Raw genomic sequence first — 23,549 nt, forward strand, 5'->3', positions numbered from 1 at the left:
ATGGATGCCATTTCGGAATGTGAAGACAGTAGGTGAAAATACCTGTCTACAATAAGAGCTCTATGATGAATGGTTCTCGCGTTAAAGAGGGCACAGAACCGGCAACAGGGGACGTCATGGTCTGGGCCTAAACAAATGACGCAGTATGAATGGAAGCCACAGTGTGGGATCTGCTTTCCACAGGTAAGACAATTGTTAACTTTTTCGGACATCAGTTAGTGCAAGAAAAAAGGATCCCCAACGGGGTACTTGGCTTCAGACGTTTTCAGCTGTAATTTGAGCTCTGATAGAGACTGACCGGCACACTTGCAAACTGCTTCTACTACGGGCTCCACGGCAAGAAAGACTGATGTAATGGCGTTGGCTGCCTTGCTTTATGGCACTGACAACCTGATGTCAGTCAACAAGTGACAGCAGCCAACGCAGAAAAACAGTGACTCTGGTATTCGAGCCGGCCAAGGGCTACAACAGCAGGGATAACCCACAGGTGATGACTGCAACAGTGAAACACGAAGAACATCTGCCATCTGAATCAGACAGCAGAGTGATGTCTTCAGTCCAGAAGGATGTGCAAAGCAGTAGATGGCATAGAGCCTCAAAAGAAAAATTGTCAGAGGCCTTGGTAAAAGTAGGTATGAGGAGCAGGGACTGACTGAATGAACTACACTGCTTAGGAGTCTCCTTATTCTTCTCTTTGTCTAACAGTTTTTCTTTCCTTAAGTGGACCTATGTTTTACTTTGAGGGTCAAAAAGGTAAGCATGTCAGTTTGGCTGGCAAAGACCATACACTTCTGAATCCCTTACAAAACTGGACAATTAGGAATGCCACATTCTGGACTCAAATATGCTCACAATGTATGGTATTTGTCACTAACAAGCACATTTAATACTTTTCTCGAGGCAAACAAACTGCACATCACAGTGTTTCTTGATGCTCCAACCAGGCACCCCATTATAAACCTTTATAATAGCAAATGTAATGTACAGTTGTGTACACTTACCATAAATGTAGATGTTAGAGTGTATTCACTATTGCAGTCATCACATTTGGGTTATCTGCCTGCAGGTATCCCTCAGCCAGCCTGAATACCAGAGTCTTCGGATTCCTGTGTCAGATGCTGTCTCCTCTTCCATGAAATCATGTCATCAGGGGTATAAAATATGCAGCTGATGCCATTACTTCAGTTTTTCTTGCCCCAGATGCCAGGTGCCCCCACAATAGGAAGCAATTAAATGGTATGGTAAACCCCCATCAAAAAGCAAATACACAAGAAAAAATAAATATACCAACCAGAAGGAGAGGTAGAGCCAAGAGAAGTCAGGGGGCTGGGGGGAGGGTAACCAGGACTGCAACAGTGAATACACTTGAACAGCTACATTTATGGTAAGTGTACACAACTGTACTATACTCTTCATGTTTCACTGTTGCAGTCATCACATTTGGGTTGATTCCCAAAGCTAAGGAAGGGAGGAGGAAGTTAAAGAGCATTAGGGCCAGCTATTAATCACTGCAAGACTGCAGTGGCAAATCCAGCTCTGGATTTAGAAAAGATAGGTAAGTGGTAATGCTTGGTGAAGGTATGCACAGAGCTCCAGGTGGCAGCTTCTAGGATGTCCCTCGTAGGGACCCTTCTGAGAAATGTTGCAGAGGTAGATGCAGCCCTGGTAGAATGTGATCTTATCCCCTGTGGGGTAGGTTTTACATGGTGCTTGTAACAGAAATTAATGCAATGGGCTATCCATTTTGAAATGGTTTGCTTTGAAATGGCCTACCCCTCTGCCCCTGCAGCAAAGCTAACTAGCAGCTGCTCAGATTTTCTGGTAGGCTTAGTCCTGTCCAAATAGAATCTTAAGTTGTCTGTGCACGTCCAGAGAGTGCAGTATTAGTTCCACTTTGTTTTCTGGATTAGGGAAAAAAGTAGGCAAATGAATGGACTGATTTAGGGCCACAGAAGACACCACACCTTGGGCATAAAAGAAGGATTAGTCCTGAGGGAAACCCTGTCCGCATGGAATATAATGAAGGGTTCCACTGCCGTGAGGGCCTGTAATTTAGACATTCTTCTTGCTGAAGTGATTGGCTAGAAGGAATGCTGTTTTCCAAGAAAGGAATTTCAACTCTGCTGTAGCAGCTGGTTCAAAGGGGGGAAGAGTGAGCTTTTCCAATACAAAATTAAGGTCCCAGGCTGGAGTGGGAGCTCTCCTGCGGGGTCTTAAATTTTTGGCCCCTCTAAAGAAATGCTTTCGCAAGGGGTGGGAGAAGAGGGGTTGCTCAGTATTATAATGTGCTGAAATGGCAGAGGTATGAATTTTAATTAACAAGAAGGATAGGCCCCTGTGGAGCATTTCTGTTAAGTACTGTAGAATATGAGGTAAGCTGGGCACCGTTGTGCCCATCCCGTGAGCCAGGCTCCAGGAGCAGTACCTTTTCCACTTTTCTGAATAGGATTTTCTAGTACTAGGCCTCCTTGCCTCCAGAATGACATCCAGTACCTGCTTACTGAGGGATGCTAAGGGAGACCTCAAGGGATAAGCCAGGCTGCAAGGTTCAGGATTTGATGCTGAGGGTGCAGAATCTGGCCCGCCTGCTGGGACAGCAGGGAAGGGGTCTGAGGCAGGTGCCATGGTTGTAGCAGTGTCATACTGCGCAAGAGGGGGTACCAGTGCTAGTGTGTCCAGTCTGGTGCAATCAGTATTGTCCTTGGCTTGTCCTGTTTGATCTTTAGTAGAACCTTCAAGAGGAGAGGCAGAGGGGGAAAGGCATAAACTGAGAGGCTTTCCCAGGTAAAGGACAGGGCATCCACTTTCCAAGCTTGGCTGTGGGGAGTTCTTGTGCAGAATTTGTGCAATTGGTAGTTCTGAGGGGAGGCAAACAGGTCTACCTCTGGAGTCCCCCATTTGTTCCTCAAGAGGTTGAATATTTTGGGTTCTAGTTTCCATTCCTGTGGGCCCATGAGATTTCTGCTTAAGATGTCTGCCAGTGAATTTAGTTTGCCTGGCAGGAATTGAGCTTGCAGGTGTACTTGGTAGCTCAAGGCTGTGTTCCACAGAGCCATGGCTAGTCTGCAGAGAGGGTACGAGTGGTTTCCCCCTGCTTATTTATGTGCCACATAACTGTGGTGCTGTCTGTCTTTACCAATAGTTGTCCTGGAAGAATACGGTCTTTGAAGGCTGTCACAGCATTCTGTACAGCTAACATTTCTTTTTGTCTGATATGCAGGTGTATCTGTCTCGGTGTCCATTTGCCCTGAATGCACTGCCCTGCCATGTGAGCCCCCCATTCATAGTCTGATGTGTCTGTTGTTAGGGTTTGGGCGGCAGGGGGTAGAGTGAAAGGGAGTCCCTTGTTTTGGTAGCCGGCCACTGCTCACAAAAGGAACTCTGTCTTGATACAGGGAATGATAGAAATCATTGTTTCCAGGTCCTGAGAATGTTGACACCATAGGCTTTTTAGATACCATTGGAGTTTCCTCATATGCAGTCTCGCATATGGCATTAGTAAAATGCAAGAGGCCATGAACCCCAGGGCTTGCAGTATTTTCCTTGCAGACAGCTGGGGTTTTGTGGCCAATAGTTTGAAGTAAGTTGCCAAATAAATTTTTTTCTCCGGAGTGAGGAATACCATCTGGTAAGTTGTGTTCAAGCTTGCTCCCAGGAATACGATCTGTTGGCAGGGTACTAGGTGAGATTTCTTTTCACTGATGGTGTACCCCAGTGAGGTTAGAAGTTTCTTTATGAATGCCGGGTGTTGTAATAGCAAGTCCTGGCTTTCTGCCTGAATCAGACAATCGTCCAAGTATGGGTAAATTTGAATATTTCTCTGCCAGCAAAATGCAATGGCTGGAGCTAGAGACTTTGTGAATACCCTGGGCGCAGTAAATAAGCCAAAGGGTAGTGCAGAGAACTGATGGAGCCTGCCCTGAAGCGTAGGTATTTCCTGCAAGATTCTCTTACTGGGATGGGCAGGTAAGCTTCCTTTAAGTCTAGGGTTGCCAGCCAGGCATCCTTGGCTAGCAAGGGAAGAAGCTGTTGCAGAGTTAGCATTTTGAATTTTGGAACTACCACAAAGGTGTTGAGAATAGAGAGGTCCAGGATAGTATGCCAGGAGTTGTCTTTTCTGGGCACCAGAAAAAGTCTTGAATAAAAACCTTGTCCCCTTTGTTCTGCTGGGACAGGCTGAATAGCCCTGTTATTGAGAAGAGAAAGAGCGTGCTGTTGGGCCTCCGCCCATTGATTTGGGGGTAAGTCTGGCCAACCATTTGGGATTGGTAGGGTGTGGAAGTGGAATCTGTATCCTTGGGAAACTATGTTCAAAACCCATTTGTCCTGGGTAATGAGTTCCAGTTTTTTGCATGCAGGGCGAGCTTTCCTCCTAAGGGAGCAGATAGTAGAGCAGGGCTTGGAAGGGTTAAGGTTAAGTCATTGTTTCATTTTTCTGTAAGGGGGTGGCTTACCACTCCCTGCTTTGGAAGTGGGAGCCCCCCCACTACTTAGGTCTGTACATAGCCTGAGACTGTAACCTAGGTGGTCTGCTGTTCCTGGGTTTGGATTGAAAAGGCCTAGTAGGGACTGGAAAGGACCAGTTTTTTGAAGGCCAATGCCTATTGAATCTGGGAGGCTGTACTTGTAGGAAATCTTTAACAGTTTGCATAGATTTAGCTTTTTCCTCCATCCTTTTGAGGACTTCTTCAGCATTGTTGCCAAAAAGGCGGTCTTGGTGTAAGGGAGCATCCAGTAATTTAGCTTTTACATGATCTGGCAAGTTTTGTTCCTTAAGCCAAGCGTGCCTTCTAAGTACAGACCCAGTGACAGCAACCCTGCAAGATGCTTCTAAAGTGTCAAAACCACATTGCAAAGTATGTTTACCAACTTGTTCTGCAGAATGCATTTTGTGTCTTTTGGCTTTTCCTGGTTAGGGGTAGCCACAGCGGAACTCCGGTCTGCTAATGATTGGTAGTTGATTTTTACGTACCGAGTTACCAGCTCTGACGCACAACCTTCAACGAAGGTCTCCACGCATTCACACACGTCTCCACGCAGAAGACGCTCTAGCTGAGAATCGAACCAGACAGCGTCTTACTGTGAGGCGACAATGCTACCGCAGCACCACCACTGCAGGTCTTAAATCCTGTCATTCTTTGTGTTCAGTACAGTCAGGAATCAACATAATTTTCTGTTTAAGTAGCCCCATAACATGCTGCTGATACTTTTAACATATGAAACTGGCAATTTAAAGCCCTAATGGCCAAAGTAGCAGAAGTGTATACCTTCTTACCCCATTTGTCTAAGGCTCTAGGATCTCTATCAGAAGAGGTAGGATTTTTGCCAGCAGTAGCCTTAATGTCTTTTGGTCCTTGGGAAATGGTCTCTGGATCCGCAGAAGGATTCTTGAAGAGGAACTTGTGAGAGCCAGGTACTCTGTAATACCTGTCAGGTTTTCTGGGAACTGGAGATAAAGTGTCTGGGGAAAGGCTAGATTCCAAGAAGGCATCATCTACAATGTCCAGAACAGGAGGGATAGCTAAAGGTCTGTGTTGAGGTGGGAGTAAGAATTCCCTAAGTCTCTTTTTGGAGTCACGAGTAATCCTGGCTTTCCCAGCAGAAATGCTCCCTAAGAGTGTGCAAGGTTTCATCGAAGGAAAAATCTTCTGGAGGGGAAATAGAGGGAATGGAATCCTCTGCATCAGAATCCTCATAAGTAGATAAGGGCAAATCCTGGTAATCAGAAGGAGCAGAAATACCAAACTCCTGATCAAAAGAATCAGAAGGAAAATCAGTTCTAGGTCTCTTAGAGGGGGAAGGCTGGCTTCCCCTAATTAACATAATAAGGTCTTCAGCCATTCTAAGCATTTGTTTTTTATGCATATGGGCCTGACCCTGTGGTTTGTTTGTCGTTTTTTTAGGAGTGGTGTGAGTTTTAGACCTGGATGAAAACGATGGAGTTAGTTTAAAATGCAAGTCTGTAGGCCTGAATACACCCTCAGAAGCCAGTGCCTGCACAGCGGCTCCGGACCCATCCAAGGTAGAGACATCCGCAGGTTCCATAGTCGATGAAGCATCTCGTGGCATACCAGACTCTGAATGGGTCTCAGTAGAGGCCTGCAAATCTGAAGTAGCAGGTATCAGAGGCTGCAAATGCGCCTCAATGAGTACTGGCGGACTGGCAACTAGCTTAATGGAAGCGTCATTGGCAGTTTTGGACCTATGCGGTATGTCTCTGTCTTTATCCTTACGTTTTTTCGGAAGATCAGTAGTCGGATGGCTTAACGAAGCCATTTCGGATTACTGAGACCGAGTACGAAAGTAATTGGCTGCAAAGATAGCCCTACAACTTATAGTTCGGGGGTTGAACAAGGCACAAAACTGACAGCGAGGGACATTGTGGTCTGGGCCTAAACAGGGGCTGCAATACGAATTAAAATCTCTATGAGGTATTTGCTTTCCACAGGTAAGACAATTGTTAACTTTTACTGACATCGGTTGGAGCAAGAAAAAAGAATCCCCAACGGGGTACTTATCTTTTTGAAGACTTCAGATCTGAAATTCGAAAACGAAAATTTCAGGAGTCGGCCGACCGGCACTTGCGAACTGCTTCTGCTTTGGGCACCGCACGGCAAGAAAGACTGATGTAATGGCGTTGGCTGCATGTTTTATACCCCTGACAACCTGACATCATGGAAGAGGAGACAGCATCTGACGCAGGAATCCAAAGACTCTGGTATTCAGGCTGGCTGAGGGCTACTTGCAGGCAGATAACCCAAATATGATGACTGCAACAGTGAAACACGAAGAACATCAAACTATGTCCCCAGCGGGACAGTTACCTGCTATTCTGATGGCCCAGGCTGTACTGGCAAATGCTAACTCTTTCTCTGGATGACAATACATATGTGCAATGCAGCAAGATAGAACTAAAGGTAGCTTGGGTGATTGGCTACTTTATACCAGGAACATACAGATTTCCAAGGGAATGGTCTCAGCTCTTGAAACTGGGTCAGACATCAGACTCATCCTAGGGCACAGATTTGTATAAGAGAAAATCAACGGATACTAAGGAGTGCAATGATGGCAATCTTCTATGAAAGGAACACAGAGAACTTCTCTTAAGTTATGGCTGTCTCTGGGGTCTGTAGCCATAAGCATCCTCTTCAGGGATGCCACCAGCAGCCAGTTACTGTGTTAAGGGAAAACATGGAGATCAACCTTCCAAAAGGTCATCACCACCATCTTGTTAAACACTCTGGATTCAAAGGAAAGTCCAAATAGCAGCACTATGAAAAGGAAGTGGTACAACTCCAAAACTGAATAAAATGAATCTCTAGTGTAGACCTTAAAACACTTACATGACAAAACCATGTCCAGTGCCATGATCCATGTGCCTTTCAGCAGCAACAGTGTAAGTCCTGAAAAGTTAACATCTGTAAGCTGATGTATTAGGTGAAGCTGAAATCAGTGTTGTTCAAAATAAGGAAAGACATCCTCCTGGCCTCAACAATCATGAGAGTAGTCTAATGGAGAGATGAAAAGTCAGCAAGCAAAGGAGAGTAGTAGTAGTGCTGAAACTGAATTCATCCTCACGTCTTGGTGAGTACCTTCGCGAGGTGGACTCTGTTTTTCACAAATTCTCACCAAAGTGACACTGTTTTATATATATATATATATATATATATATATATATATATACATATATATATATATATATAAATACATACACTGTATTTATATAGCATATATCAAGGACAGAAGTAAGTCAAAAACAAAAAAGATAGCTGGATGCATGAGACCCAGGATAAAAAGTGCCCAATCCTGGTAGGCGCACTGGTGCCAAGACTGGAAAAAATGACAAGTGCAAAATCCTCAAAATACAGAAACATTCCTACAAATGGGCCAGGCCAAGACCAGGGGGAAGATGACCCCCCCCCCCCTGTCGTAGAAGGAAGTAGCAGTCCACAAAAATCACAAAAATTAATTGGCCAAAGAACAGCCATAAAGACGATATCGTTGACTACTGAGGATAAGAAAGAAATCATGTATTGTTACTATTATGTAAAAAGCCCAGAATTTCCAAACATATGATATACAAAATGATTAAGAGAGAAATTAGAGGAAAGAAAAATACTTCTGCAAGAAAAACTGTCAGAAGCTTCAAATAAAAATTTTCATTCATTAATGCAACAGATTTTTGAAAAACAGTATACAGATCAAGAAACTTTGATCTGTTTGGAAACAGAAGCATCTGAGGAAGTGCAAAAATATAAACAACAAAACCTAGAGATATTTGAAAAATATAAAAAAGAAATATGGACATGGGAAAGAAAGAGAGATTTGATATGGTGCAATACTTATTCAAAGGAGAAAGCCAAGTTAACTAATATAGAGAAGGCAGTCTCAAAAGATATTCGAAGAGAAATACAAGCAAAAGCATCCAGATATGGAAAATTTCACAATAAAAAAAATAACAGCACAAAGATGTAATGTGGAAAAGAAGATTAGCAAAGCAGAATTTAAAGAAACAGAAGTTGAAGTTATGGAGTGCCTGTGAAGTGAAGGATTTAATGTAAAATGTCTAACACAGACTACATCACAGCATGATGGAGTGAGTCCCCAGAATAAGGAAAAGCAAGAAGATCAGGAGACGTGAAGAAGAAATATGGACATGGGAAAGGAAAACAGATTTAATATGGTGTAATATTTATGCAAAGGAAAAAGCAAAACTAACCAATACAAAAAGAGCAGCACCAAAGATATTTGAAGAGAAATACAGGCAAATGAATCTGGATATGGAAAACTTTACAATACAAAAAATAAGGAGACTAAGAGGAAAAGTAGAAAAAAGAGATTAGTAATGGGGAAGTCAAAGAAATATAAACTGAGGTAATGGAACAACTGCAAAGAGAAGGATTCAGTGTAGAAAATCAAATGCAGAAAGCACCACAACAGGATAGAGCAATGGATATCCAAATTAAGGGTAAACCAGTGGAACAGGAAGCAATTGTTTAGATGCCATATCACGATATTTTGAAGCCTTCCACAAGAAACCAATATAAATGTTCACTTGAAGCCAGACAGCAAGGAAAGGAACAGGAAACTGTGGAAAGTCTGATGCAGTCAATGTTGAGCCGTGATAGGCCAGTGAGTTCCCATATGACAGAGCAACAGATGACACAAGATGAAATTGAAGCTAATGTGCCACAGGAAGATGCTGTAGAACTTTCTATAGAATGCCCACAGGAAATGGAAAATAAGGGATGAGCCCTCAGTTTGGAAGAAAATGAGCTAAGAGAAGAGTTGCTTGATTTAATGGACATGGACAGATATATTAAGATCAATGAGAGAAATAGACTGCAGAAGGTCAATAAAACCCAAAAACTAAGAAGTCTGATAAAACAAAAGAATGCAGTAATCAGGACTGTCCATACGGATCCATGTGATATAACAGAAGTGAACAGGACATACTACTGTGCAGCTAAATTAATAACTGATAAAGTTCTACCACAAGATCACAGGGTAGTGAGGAAAAGGAAGGGGTGAAATTGAATACCATCATGGAAGTGTCGAACAGAGAAAAATATAAAGCAACTAAGACAAGAAGTGTCACTGTTAGAAGATTATAGAAGAGGAAATAGATCAACAAAAATACTAAGAATGATAGATGTGATAAAAGCAATATACAGTATTAGAACAGACCAGGATCTATCATGCACTATTGCAAATAACAAACAAAAAATTTCAGCACAGGCGGAAAAACTTAGATCACCAGATAAATATAAAGGAAAAGTACAAAATAAGCAATTTATTGATGACCCAAAAAAAGTTTTACAGAGAACTGGGAAATAAGGTAAAATTGAAAGACCTCCAAACAAATAGGAAGTAAATACATTTTGGAGAAGTATTTATAAAGATCCTGTGGAACATAACAAAGATGCTAAATGGATAAAAGTAAAATAAAGAATAAGAAGCTTAAAGGTACAGGATATGAAATGGGATTAAGTAACAGCCAGAGAGAGTGAAACAAAGTTAAAAAAGCCTCTAACTGGAAAACCCCAGGCCCAGATGCAGTACATACTTTTTGATTAAAAGTATTAACATCGTTGCATGAGGATTTAGCCAGGAATAAGAACTATTTATATGTGCATCCCGAACAGACAACACACTGGCTAACAACAAATAAAACAATGCTCTTACTTAAAAGTGAACCTGCAAGCTACCCTAAAAATTATACACCAATAACTTGTCTTCCAACAATGTATAAAATATACATGGGAATTGACATCAACAGAGTTTATAGTCATTTAGAAGAAAACTCAATTATGGCAGTAAAACAAAGGGGCAATAAAGGAAGGTCATATTGAACAAAGGATCATTTATTGTTAAATAAAGTTGTAGTGGAGAACTGTAAAAAGAGAAAGAACCTAAGTATGCATGGATTGACTACAAAAAAAACATTTGATAGTATCTCACATTCATGGATAAAAGAGTAATTAAAAATGTATAAGATACACCCTACACTGATTGACTACATTACAGTAACCATGAAACAATGGCAGACCACTTTGCAATTAAGCCATGATAAAGGACAGATTATCATCCCAGGGATACAAATTCAGAGGGGGATATTCCAGGGTGACTCTCTTGTCACTGTTGCTATTCTGCCTTGCCATTAATCCATTAAGCTGTTTACTTAACAGCTTAGGCCATGGCTGCAATTTGGCTACTAGAAAACAACAAAGTCCAATGACTTCTCATCTTCTCTTTGTCGATGATTTAAAACTGTATAGATCATCAAATGAAAAACTGAAAGCACAGCTGCAGGTTGTCAAAACTTTTTCAGGTGATATAAGAATGTCATTTGGTCTTCATAAATGTGCAAAACAACCTTTAAAGCAGGAAAACTGCAGCACCAGGAAAACATCATTTTGAGAAAAGAATGTGATATAAAAGAACTTGAGCAAGAGGAAGTGTGCAAATACTTGGAATTGATGAAGGATCAGCAAAAAAACATGAACAAATGTGAATAAAACTCAGTAAGGAATACTTTAGAAGACTTAAATTAACCCTGAGAGCAGCACTGACATCTAGGAACAAGATCCAAGCTATAAATCAATTTGCTCTTCCTGTCCTAACTTACAGTTTTGATGTGATTGACTGGCCCAAAAAAGTGCTGGATAGATTGGATATTAAAACAAGAAGGATGCTTCATCCTCGCCAAATGATTTATAAAAATTAGTGCATACCAAGATTATATATTCCTCGCTCCGAAGGAGGGGTGAGCCTCCTTGAAATTGATTACATGTATAGACCTGCAATTGTGGGACCACACATATCTACTGACCTCACAAGATCCAAATGTAGTGAAAATTTTGAAACATGAGGAGAATAAATCTAAGATGACTTCTCTGCTTAATTTAGCAGAAGCATAACGACGTCAAGCAGGAATGGAAATCAAACCAGAAGTAGATAAAAACCAGGCAGCAACTGAATGTACCAAAAAGCAAAAGAAACAATATAAGGTGAAGGACCAGATGAGAAGGCAAGAAGTGTGGAAAAAACATAAACATACATGCAAGTATAGAAAACTTCTGGAAGAACCTCATGCTGATCAGGAACATGGTTAGGGATAGGGTTACTATATTTTGTTGTATGTAAAAGAGGACAAACGTGTTTTTTCGTCCTCTTAGGGCTGAAGAGCAAAAAAGGTCTTGTCTTTAATGCATTTCCGAATTAAAGACAAGTAGCTCCGTGTTTGGGGATTTTTGATTGGCCTGTATGCTGGTATATGAGCCAATCAAAACTTTGCACATCGGAGCCTCTTCTGTTCAATGCGGAACATCAAGCAGTTCTGTATTGAACAGAGCTCCGCTTTTTGATTGGCTTGTATACCGGTATACGAGCCAATCAAAACCTTGCACAGCGGACCCTCTTCTGTTCAATGTGGAACATCAAGCAGTTCCGTACTGAACAGAGCTCCGCTTTTTGACTGGCTCGTATACTGGTATATGAGCCAATCAAAAATGTGCACAGCGGACCATTTTCTGTTCAATGCGGAACATCAAGCAGTTCCGCATTGAAAAGAGCTCCACTTTTTGACTGGCGTTTATACCGGTATACGAGCTAATCAAAAACGCGCACAGCAGACCCTCTTCTGTTCAATGCGGAACATCAAGCAGTTCTGCATTGAACAGAGCTCCATTTTTTGATTGGCTCGTATACCGGTATATGAGCCAATAAAAAAAAACAAAGCGGAGGAAAGACTCTAAAGTAGGGATGTCTGGTTTTTGAAAATTCTGTGATTTGTCCGGGTTTTAAAACCCGGACAAATTGCAGAATTTTCAAAAACCGCACGGACAGGAGCCCAAAAAAGAGGACGTGTCCGGGGAAACCCGGACGTATGGTAACCTTAGTTAAGGAGAGGTAAATTCAAACCAAGAAATGAAAGGTTAATATTGGCAGCCCAAGACAGTGGGCTACATACATGCTGGTTTACAAAGTCCATTGAACATGTGGGAGAAACAGACAAATGTAGGTTTTGTAAAACCGGATTGGAAACAGTCACTCACCTTGTTGCTGGTTGTGACACACTAATGGCAGAAGGACTGTATACTGAAAGGCATAATAATGTGGCATGACTGTTGCACTGGGGATCGTGCAAGCATTATAGTATTGAAGTGGCTGAAAAACACTGGAAACATGAACCACAAAGCATCATACAAAATGATGAAGTTTATATCACATGTGATTACCCATTACCAACAGTCCAAAAGATAGATGCTAGAAAACTGGATATAGTAGTCCAAAAAAAGAAGACAAAAGTAGCATTGATCATTAAAATTGCCACACCCAGTGACTACAGTGTCTTGCATACAGAGAGAAACAAGGTCATAAAATATCAGGATCTGCAGGCAGAAACGAGAGCACTGTGGAAGAAAGATACCCAGACAGTTCCAACAGTAGTGGGAGCAATGGGTCTTACAAAAAAGAATTTACAATCGTATTTGGATATGTTACCAATACATGTAACTCCATACAAACTGCAGAAGGAGTCATTACTGGGCACATTGCGGGTGCGGCAAAGAGCACTACTGGCTGACATCAAAGATTGAAACGATACTAATTTCATGAACTTTAACCATACTTTGACTTAGGAATGGGGTCCATTCCCATCATGGTATTAGAAACCCAAAAAACTTGGAGAAATTAAAAAACAGAAGCCCATTTGCAGAGTCGAGTCCGGGCTGTTCCAAGAACTCGAAGGAGACAGCTACATTGCACAACAGTGCATTTTCTGGGTTTGAAACCATAATAAATTGGAAAAAAAACTACTATCCTTTCAGAAGGAAAATTCAGAAGTAAATTAAGCTGTACTAAAGTAAGAAAATGTGTACAAATTTCTAAAACCTAAAGGTAAAAGAGGCTGTACTGTACTTCCCTTTATGGTAAATATTCAACATTCAAAATAAGTCTCTGAAAATGTACATAAAAACGGGAACGTACTGTAGATTAAAAAAGAAACTAAGAAGACAGCAAATCTACCTAGAAGGACTTTTCTGATTTTATTGTGATCCTCAAATCAGTGACATATAGGGCAAAGTATTTCTTTAGGTAAAATTAGTATTAGACTTGACAGCTGCCAGAGCTTGCTATATACCATAGCTTTTTCAGGACTTACATTTTTATGCAATGCTATTTTAGTTTGCTTATTTGCTTTTTAAATGGAATGTATTTATTTCAAGTACAAAGTTTACTATTCAATCTTAAATGATACTGACTGCTGATTTATGAGCTTAAGGGTTTTTTGTGCACTGATCACAGCTTGGTAATTGCCTACAGAAGAGTGACTGCTCACAGCTGAATGCTGCCATTCAAATATTTAAAGGTTGGCTTACTGATTAGGTGAACAGTTCTGTAACTTGTCTCCCTCCACACACAGTTTAGTCTGACTGCTGCTGGCAGTAATACATTCTTAAGGTCAAAGACAGCACTTAGGCCAATCAGTCATCAAAAATGCTGATTCTTCCAAATATAGTATGTAGGCCTTTTTAGCCCATGCATCTAAAATTTTCTTAAAATTTTCCAAGCTCTTAGATTGTTTAAAAGCAAATAAGATGTCATTCCATATTTTTGCAATTCTAACAGAAATAAACTGAGATCTTATTGCAGAATTGCTCATTTTCTTTATAAACTGCATATTGTTATGCTTATACATTGCAATACATGTATTAATCTCCAAGATGAACATGATTTGCAGAACTCTATCATAAAATATTTGTATGCTGATTAATTTGGCCTGAATACTCCTATAACAGACACTATATATCCCATGTTCTTCAATTTTGTAATTTTTTTTTTGTAAATTTCCTTTGCCCTCTCTCCAGCCTTCTCAGCTTTTCCCTTGTATAGGCACAGAATAAATTATTATACTTCAGTTAAGGGATAGGGCATATGTACTGGAGAGTTATCTATCAGCTTGGAAAATGCTGTTTGCTTGCAAAATAATTTTGGGCAAGTTTCATTTACTATTGATCAAGATGCACCAGAAGGCACTAAGCTTAGTTTAAGTTGAGTGAAGCCCTGGGGAGCTAGGAATTATAACTCTGAAGTGCAGCTGTGCAATATATTGCTTACTTAGATCTGGGAGGTAATGGCAACTACCATGCAAATGATGCACACTTACCATATGCCCATCTACAACTCTGACTCTGCCCACATGACCAGTATTCAGCTAGAAGAACAGTCACTGGAGGTAACAGACAGGGGAGGACAGGCGAGGTGGTCATTGCTAACTTGTCCATCTTTAAGGGAGGGAACCAGTTTCACTGGAGACAGTGGTGCACTGCTTAGCGGGGTGGTTGTGGAGTAACAGAAGATACCTGCAACTCAAAAGAACAGCAGTTGTGAAGTTTGCAAGCTGCCAATGGGATGTTGTTAGGACAGTCCACAGGCACTGTCCAACTCCCTACCACCCAACTCTCTCTTCCTTTGAGGAATGAATAGAAGGGCCAGCTGGCTCTTATACCAATGGAAAAACTAAAAGGTCATCTGGGTGCTGGAAGTGTGAGATGCTAGGCAGACCCCATGCATGGGGGACATTTTGACATATTCACAATCTCTATACACTGAATACATGCTGCACAAAATGTAAATGTAACCTTTACAGCAGTCACAGTTTACATTTATGACCTGTGAAGTGAAAGACTCATCTATACCAAAACAAACACACAATGTACAAACAAAACACTCCTCTGACAAATATTTTCCAAATAACTTGTCATGCATTTTTTCTGTAGCCATCTTATTGTCAAATATTCTGACGCTCATTTGGGTCAGGTTGGTACTTCCACTTTAATTTCTTGCATAATGAATGGTTCATCCTTTTCTTCTTTTGAAATATAAGCTGTCCTGAAAATGTATTAAAAAGTAGATCTTAAGAGTTATTAAGCCATCTACTTACTGCCAGATTTAGCTGCATTCTGAAGCTCATTTGGATCAGGTTCTTCCACTTTTATCTCTCGGATAATGAGGGATTCAGCTGTTTTTTTTCTTGATGAGATAAGCTGCCCTGTAGTTATATTAAAGAGACAGACAGACAGATCTTAAAAGTTTTGCCTAAGAAAGTCAGACCAACACAGAATCTACTCAGGCAGGTCATTCCTCTCCATACTGCTGCTCACAAGAAAAACCCTTCAGTAAATAACCTACATGTTCAATAGAACTACACTAAATATACTACACCTGTACTAAACCTGCCTAACTATCTACTCTACCCGAATTATGCTCTGCATTTCCTTTTCTTTTTATTCATTTTCTGTCATCCTTTCTAACAGTATATGACTTCTATGCTCTGCATCTCATTATTTCCTTCCCTCTCTCACTTATTTGTAAGAACTCATTATTACTACTACTGGTCATTACGCTGCCTCTAACATTGTGTACTGTACTGGAAATGGCATCAGCTTGTACACCACCTTGTTTCTTTGCCATTAAGTGATGTACTTTACTTGCACATTGGACTAGCCTGTATGCCTCCTTTTTGCATTAAGGAATGTACCTATATGTTATTTTGAAACTGCAGTTTACATTGTATTGATGTCTGTCCTTTTCAAATGATTTCTTATTAACCTGATTTATCAGTGTATATATTACTGTAATTTATTCTTTTTTTTTATATTTGTTTGAATTTTTTATGCTATCTGTATGTCTTGGAGCTTATCTCCCCGGGCCTCTACTGAAAATGGACATATATCCAGTTAGACTAGCCCGGTCAACAAATGTAAAATAAATAAATAAATACAGCAACTACCTGGTTCTAAAGGTTAATTCTCTGTGCCAGGACAAAAACTGTAGCATACTTTAAAACTTCCCAGGACTTCAACACGGAAGAGATTTCAAGTATCAACACCTCCCCTATCACTAATGAGTCACTGGAACACAGTGCTTATAGCTGAGTAACCCCACCAAAACATACACTATAGGTACACAAATTTTATACAATGTTTATATGAACATATAGTCTATCAATCACCAAATACACAAATCACCAAAATACAAAGCTATAACAATATTTAAATGAAACACACAATTGGTCAAAAATTCATTAATACTAGAAAAAAACATTTTTTACAAAGAGAAGCAAGACATCTTTGCCCCCACAACTCCTACTACGTATGTATACCAACTCTGTGACTGCACAACTATGGAGAAAAGGAAAAAGTCCCTTTTCCCTACTGTTCCACAATTCTGCAACAACAAAAATATATGGTTATAATCATAAAGGTAGAATACTCATTTGGTTGAAAAGTTTGCATGGGTATAAAAATAAAAAGAGCAAGTGGCACATTGAGTGAATGCTAATTTGTGTGAGTCTAGTATGGCTGAACTAACATTTTATATACTGTAGGTATGTAGGACTGTGCAGGAAAATTAATTTTTTGCTGAAAAGGTGGTGGTTGTGAATATGTACAAGACTGCTTGCAACGTTTAGTGTGTATGTGCGAGTGTTTGCAGGTTGTGCGTTCTGTGTCGTCTTGTCTTGTGTAGTGGTACTGTTGGGGAGAGTGCTTTTAGTAATGCAATGTGTATGATTGAGGTTAGGGGCTGAGCTAGAACTACGGATAACAAAAGAGTAAATTAGTGCAATGGGTGATATCTGTCAAACATTTCTATATTCTTTGTCTTAATATACATTTGGTTTTATCACTGCAGAAAGAGAAACATTTTAATGAATAACAAGACATACCACAAAAGTGCTGACACAATCAAAATGTCTACTGATGCTTAATGTACATTTTAAAACATCAAGAAACAAAAAATGGACACATGCTGGGCCCCAGGTTAAAAATTTTAATCTTTCTTATAGCACAAGCGCTTTCACATTTGCTTCTTCTGGTGCATCAGTTAAACTAAAACAAGTCAATCAAAATCTTTCAAAAGTATATGTTTAAAAAATGTACAAATAATTTCACCTACGCAGGGGCCTGGATTTTAACTTAGGTCTCAATGGTATCTGTTCATTGAGACTGTGTCCCACGTCAGCTCTAAACATAACAATCCATCTAGCTTCCAACTCTTCTGTTTTATTACGTATATCCCCTCCCCTCAGACTTTCAAAACCTTTAGCTATAACCATAAAGCTGAAATTAAACTGGAAACTCGTATTCATAACATGTTTGGTTAAAGCATTACATTTACTTTATTTGCCAATATGATAAACATGTTCTCTAATCCTCTCTTTAAGGGTACGGTCCGTTTTCCCAACATAAAATTTCTTACATACTACACATTGTGCCAAATACACTATATGATGTGTATCACATGTAGCTTGTATTTTGAATCTGTACTGTCGATTCTGATCTGGATGCAGAAATTCATTGCTTATATATCTATATAATTACAATATAGACATTTGTCACACAGCTTAGTACACATTTCGCCCATAGGTATATTCCATTCTTTAGGTGAACACAAGCATCTTCTCAGGGATTTCTGATTTCTAAACAGAAACTTAGGTTCACTATCTATCCACTTTAAGACCCCCTTATCTGTAGTGAGTATCCCCCAGTGTTTACGTATAGTGTTCATATATGATCTAACATCACTGCGTAGGTGAAATTATTATTACAGTTTTTAAACATATACTTTTGAAAGATTTTGATTATTTATTATTTATTGAATGTATAATATTGTTATTATTATATAGTTTTTAATATGTAGATCTGTGATGTAGTATTGGGTCATGTGATGCTTGATGATCATGTGATGGTGTCAGTATTATTTTAAATGACCGACTTGTTTTAGTTTAACTGATGCACCTGAAGAAGCAAATGTGAAAGTGCTTGTGCTATACGAAAGATTAAAATTTTTAACCTGGAGCCTAGCCTGCATCCACTTTTTCTTTTTGGATATTTTGTTGCAGTACTACTGTGGACACAAGGACCTGCTAACGAGTGATTTATTTTTCTGTTCATTTTAAAACAGGCAAATCAATACAGATCATGCCTAACTAAATCTACAATAAGAATTTCCACTTTTAAAATTTATTTATTTATTTTTTTTTTTACAAATATAGTAATATGAAAAGTTATACTCTCTTCCAATGATTTGCATTGATGTACATAGCAGAAAACATGCAGTTAGCCAGAAAGAAGATTTTTTAAACAATGATTAAAAAATCCTTTGCCTTTGTGTACTGCAGGCAAAGGTTCTAATACCCCTGCTTCTACCATGTGATGGAGCACAGGAAGAAACAGCTCTGTGTGGTCTGGTGGGTGTAGGGGAATTCCTCTGAAAGGGGGAGGATTTTCTATCCATTGCTAAGTGTATCCTCTTTCAATTATTCTCAGAATTCATTTGTCTGAGACTATTTGCAGAAAGGCTGCAGGGTTGAGGGTCAGCCTGGGGAATGGAGGAACTGAAGGAGGGTGAGGGTACTCTGTGACTTGGCATAGTCATTGTTGCTCTCCTACTTTGGATACAACAGAACCGTCTTTGTGGGTTCTGTTCAAGCAGCTTTATTTTATACAAACATATCACTAAAGAAGTTTACTGACTTTAACTTAAGTAACGTATATACAAACTAACAACTTCAATCATGCATGCTCTCTGGCTGCTCTTTCAAAATGGCACTAGGGATTGCACGTGTCTGGAATTTATATGTGTATGTACAGTCTTTAACATGCTTCTTAAAGATACAGCACACATCACATACACTCTGTTCTATATCCTCCCTCTTTGAGAAATAGATCATGCAACGTTATGAGTCTATTTGGCATGCATATATCACAGGTAATTCTTGGTCATGCATTATACAAGACTAGGCACGCAGATATATACAGTTAAGTTCATGTTGCTACGTATTTCACACTGGGCTTAGATATTCGTCCATATCGTGTGACATAAAACTGGGAACTGGATTTAGCAACTGGAACTGCCTCTACAAAATGTTCGACCTTTGGAATGTTCGGAACATTTTCAGGAATGGAATCAGAGGTTTGAACACACTCTGGTATACACTCTTGCATGGGAACAGCATATGGTTCACGTTTAGATTTGGAGACTGCATCACAGAAATAATGTTGTGATGATGATGATGACGATTCTGGTACAGGAAGATGTCTAGGATTCCTCCTATACTCTACACCCTCGGAGTCTACCAGGAAAGATCTTGGTTTTGCACAGATACCTGCAATCTGACCAATTCGGTTGAAACCTTTCATTGTCTGGATTTGTACCATCTCTCCTTCCCTCAGCGGATGAAGTAAACTGCTTGATCTGTCGTAACAGGACTTTCGGATATTACGCTTCTTAAACAACTGAGCCTTGATGGTTTTATTTTTCTTAACTTTAGGCCTCAATAAACTGGAATTAATGGGTAGTGTAGTTCTGGTTTGCCTGGAAAGTAGTCTTTGAGCAGGTGAGGCAAGAATATAGTCACGGGGTATATTTCTGAGATTAGGCAAATTCAAGAACACATTGGTATTGTCACACTTTGACCTCTCAAGTAATTGCTTTGCACTCTGCACTGCACGTTCAGATAGACCATTTGACTGTGGATATTCTGGACTACTAGTAACATGTATAAAGTCCCATTCTCTTGCAAATTTCTGAAACAACTGACTAGTAAATTAAGTACCAATGTCAGAAAGAACTTTGTGTGGACTACCGTGGACTGAGAAATGGCATTTCAACCTAGTAATATCACCATGGGATGTTAGGTTAGGTAGTAGATCACTCTCAAACCAATTTGAATAAGAGTCTACCATAGCCAAGTAGTGCTGATTGCTCCACTCGAAGATATCAGTGGCTACTGTTGACCAAGGTAGCTCAGGAACTGGACTTAGCTGAAGTGGTTCTCTTTGCAAATGTGGTCTAGTACTACTGCATACTGAACAAAACAAAAGTACTTTATCATTGTCTTTTGCTAATGAAGGCGAAAATACCAATTATCTTGCGCTTTTCTTAGTGGCTGCATAACCTGGCTGACTATGATGCAAAATCTGGGTATATTCTTGTTGTAAGGAAGCAGAAACAACAAGTTTAGGATCTTTGAAAATAATGCCATCTTCCATCAACGATTCAAGAAAGAAAAATAGGTTTGCACTTCAGGTGGTACACTAGATTGCTTTGACGGCCATCCAACATTAATGTAGTGAGTGAGCTTTTGCAAAACTGGATTAGTCATTGTGAGATCTCTTAACTCATCAATTCTAGTGGTAGAAAAATTACACACTGCCATGATGTCAAAGTCAAAATTCTCTTCATCAAGCTGATCTGTCGTATTTCTGGGCAATCTGGATAAGGTATCAGCCATACAGAGCAATTTACCTTTTGTATAGACAATTTTCAGATTGTACTTTTGCAATCTGAGCATCATTCTTTGTAATCTCGTTGCAGTGGAATGCATAGACTTCTTTAGAACAGTAACTAGAGGTTGGTGGTCAGTTTCAATCTGAATAGCTTGACCATAGCCTTAATGTCTTTAGGTCCCTGGGAAATTGTCTCTGGATCCGCAGTAGGATTCTTAAAGAGAAATTTGTGAGAGTCAGATACTCTGTAGTACCTGTCAGGTTTTCTAGGAGCTGGTGGTAAAGTGTCAGGAGTAAGATTGGATTCCAGGAAGACATCATCTACAATATCCAGGACAGGTGGTATAGCTAGAGGCCTGTGCTGTGGCAAATCTAAAAATTCCGAGTCTCTTTTTGGACTGAGGATAGTCCTGTCATTCCCACAGGAAATGCTCTCTTAAGGTATGCAAGGTTTCACCAAAAGAAAAATCCTCTGGAGGGGAAGTAGAAGGAATGGATTCCTCTGCATCTGAATCCTCATAGGTAGATAAGGGTATGCCCTGGTAATCAGAAGGGTCAGAGTCATTGGACTCCTGGTCTGTAGAATCAAAAGGAAATTCAATTCTTTGTCTTTTAGCAGGGGAAGGCTGGCTTCCCATAATTAGAGTAATAAGGTCTTCAGCCATTCTAAGCATTTGTTTCTGTGGAATGGGAGCTTGAGCATGTGCTTTGGACGCCGGTTTTCTAGGCGTAGTGTGAACTCTGGACCTGAGAAACTCTGTAGTTTTAGTTAAAAATGAAATTGTCGGTTTAATACGAATATCGGTAGGTTGGAATACACCCTCAGAAGCCAGTGCCTGCACAGCGGCTCCGGACCCATCCAAGGTAGAGACATCCGCAGGTTCCATAGTCGAAGAAGCATCTCGTGGTATACTGGACTCCGAATGGGTCTCAGTAGAGGCCTGCGAATCTGTAGAAGCGGGTATCAGGGGCTGCAAAGACGCCTCACTGAGTACCGACGGACTGCCGACTAGCTTAATGGAAGCGACGTCGTCAGTTTTGGACCTATGCGGTCTGTCTCTATCTTTATCCTTGCATTTTTTCTTAAGATTGGTAGTCGGATGGGTTATCAAAGCCATTTCAGAATATGGAGCATGAAAGCGAAAGAATTTAGCAACAAAGATAGCCCGACAACGAATGGTTTGGTCATTGAACAAGGCACAAAACCGACAGCGAGGGACTTCGTGGTTTGGGCCTAAACAGGTGACGCAGTAAGAATGAAAATCTCTGTGAGGTATTTGCTTTCCACAGGCAAGACAATGGTTAACTTTTTCTGACATTGTTTAGACCAAGAAAAAAGGATCCCCAACGGGGGTACTTCGCTTTAGAAGACTTCATGTTTGAAACTCGAAAAACAAAAATTTCAGGAAGTGGCCGACCAGCACTTGCGAATGGCTTCTGCTTCGGGCTCCTTCACGGCAAGAAAGACTGATGTAATGGCATTGGCTGCATGTTTTATACCCCTGATGATCTGACATCATGGAAGAGATGACAGCATCCAATGCAGAAATCCCAAGACTGTAGTATTCAGGCCAACTGAGGGCTACCTGTAGGCATATAACCCAAGTGTGATGACTGCAACAGTGAAACACGAAGAACATCTTTGCCCTTTTCCTCATTGTAGTGCGATCTCAGAGTTTTAATATTTAAGTAGCAGGAGGTGTGGGGGGTGCAGGGGGGGTTGCCCCCCTGCAAAATGTTAGTTGGAACTGACTGAGAGGGAAGGTACACTGGGTAATGTTGACTTTGTTGAACATGGACAGGTCGACATTACCGGTTTTGGTGTTGTGCCTTTTCAACGCTGTTATTTTCTGTATTTTCATTTGAGAACGTGATCACTTGATGGAAGTGGTTTCAAGATTATGACAGTAAACATATATATATATATATATATATATATATATATATATATATACATATATATATATATAAATATATATATATTGTACATATAAAATAGTTGGCCAACAAGGAAGTAGGGCACTGTATAAAAAAACTACACAAAACCTTTTAAAGTTTTTGCCCCTTTCCCCACTGTAGTGTAATCTCGGAGTTGGTATACATAGTTAGGGGGGTGTGCTGTGCTGGGCACAACCCTCCACCTTCAGGGGTTAACTTCCTTGTTGTTGGCCAGCTATTCTCTTTTGATGATTTTTTTTTACCATAATTTCACTCTATGATGAAAGTGATGTTCGGGGATTACTGTTAATGGAATAACTGTTAGATGAAGTTTTTCTTTGATGTGTGAACACACACACACAGACAAACAGACACAAAGAGGTCTTTTGCACTGTAATCTCCTTCACATATGCATATATACACATACACATATACATATATAGATAAATATACTCATATAAAATAAATAAAAAACGAATTACCTCAAACCTTTAATAAAATGCGTTTGAAGTCAGAATGACTTTTGACAAGTGGGAATGAAGAGGCACCCTATTTTCACCATCCCAGGGACAATGGACTCTGCAAGGCTTTGACATTAAGAGGGAGCCTAATAACCAACAATGCAGTACTGTGACATTACAATTAACCAAAACAACTGCACAAAACTGTAGTTGACCTGGCTGATGGTGGAAGAAAAGTATATTACTCTGGACTCCACTTCTAACAAAGAGCTAAAGCTTTTGATTCATTAAGCCTTTCTGTTGGGACCAAGGTATTACAAAGCAAGAAATCCAAGACATCACCAGCACCAAT

At 40.1% G+C, this 23,549-nt stretch overlaps 1 protein-coding gene across 1 annotated transcript in view; it reads right to left on the reverse strand.

The window, feature by feature from the left end:
* LOC122808480 (zinc finger protein 91-like) overlaps positions 1 to 23,549 on the reverse strand; it is a 1,038,194-nt gene that overhangs the window by 289,757 nt on the left and 724,888 nt on the right. The window contains exon 4 of the mRNA XM_044079437.1: positions 15,449 to 15,556. Within this exon, the coding sequence (XP_043935372.1) occupies positions 15,449 to 15,556 (108 nt within the window). The remainder of the gene's footprint in view (positions 1 to 15,448; positions 15,557 to 23,549) is intronic.

Source organism: Protopterus annectens, chromosome 8.part0 (genome assembly GCF_019279795.1).
Source record: "Protopterus annectens isolate FY-2018-M chromosome 8.part0, PAN1.0, whole genome shotgun sequence".
Lineage (NCBI taxonomy): Eukaryota > Metazoa > Chordata > Ceratodontiformes > Protopteridae > Protopterus > Protopterus annectens.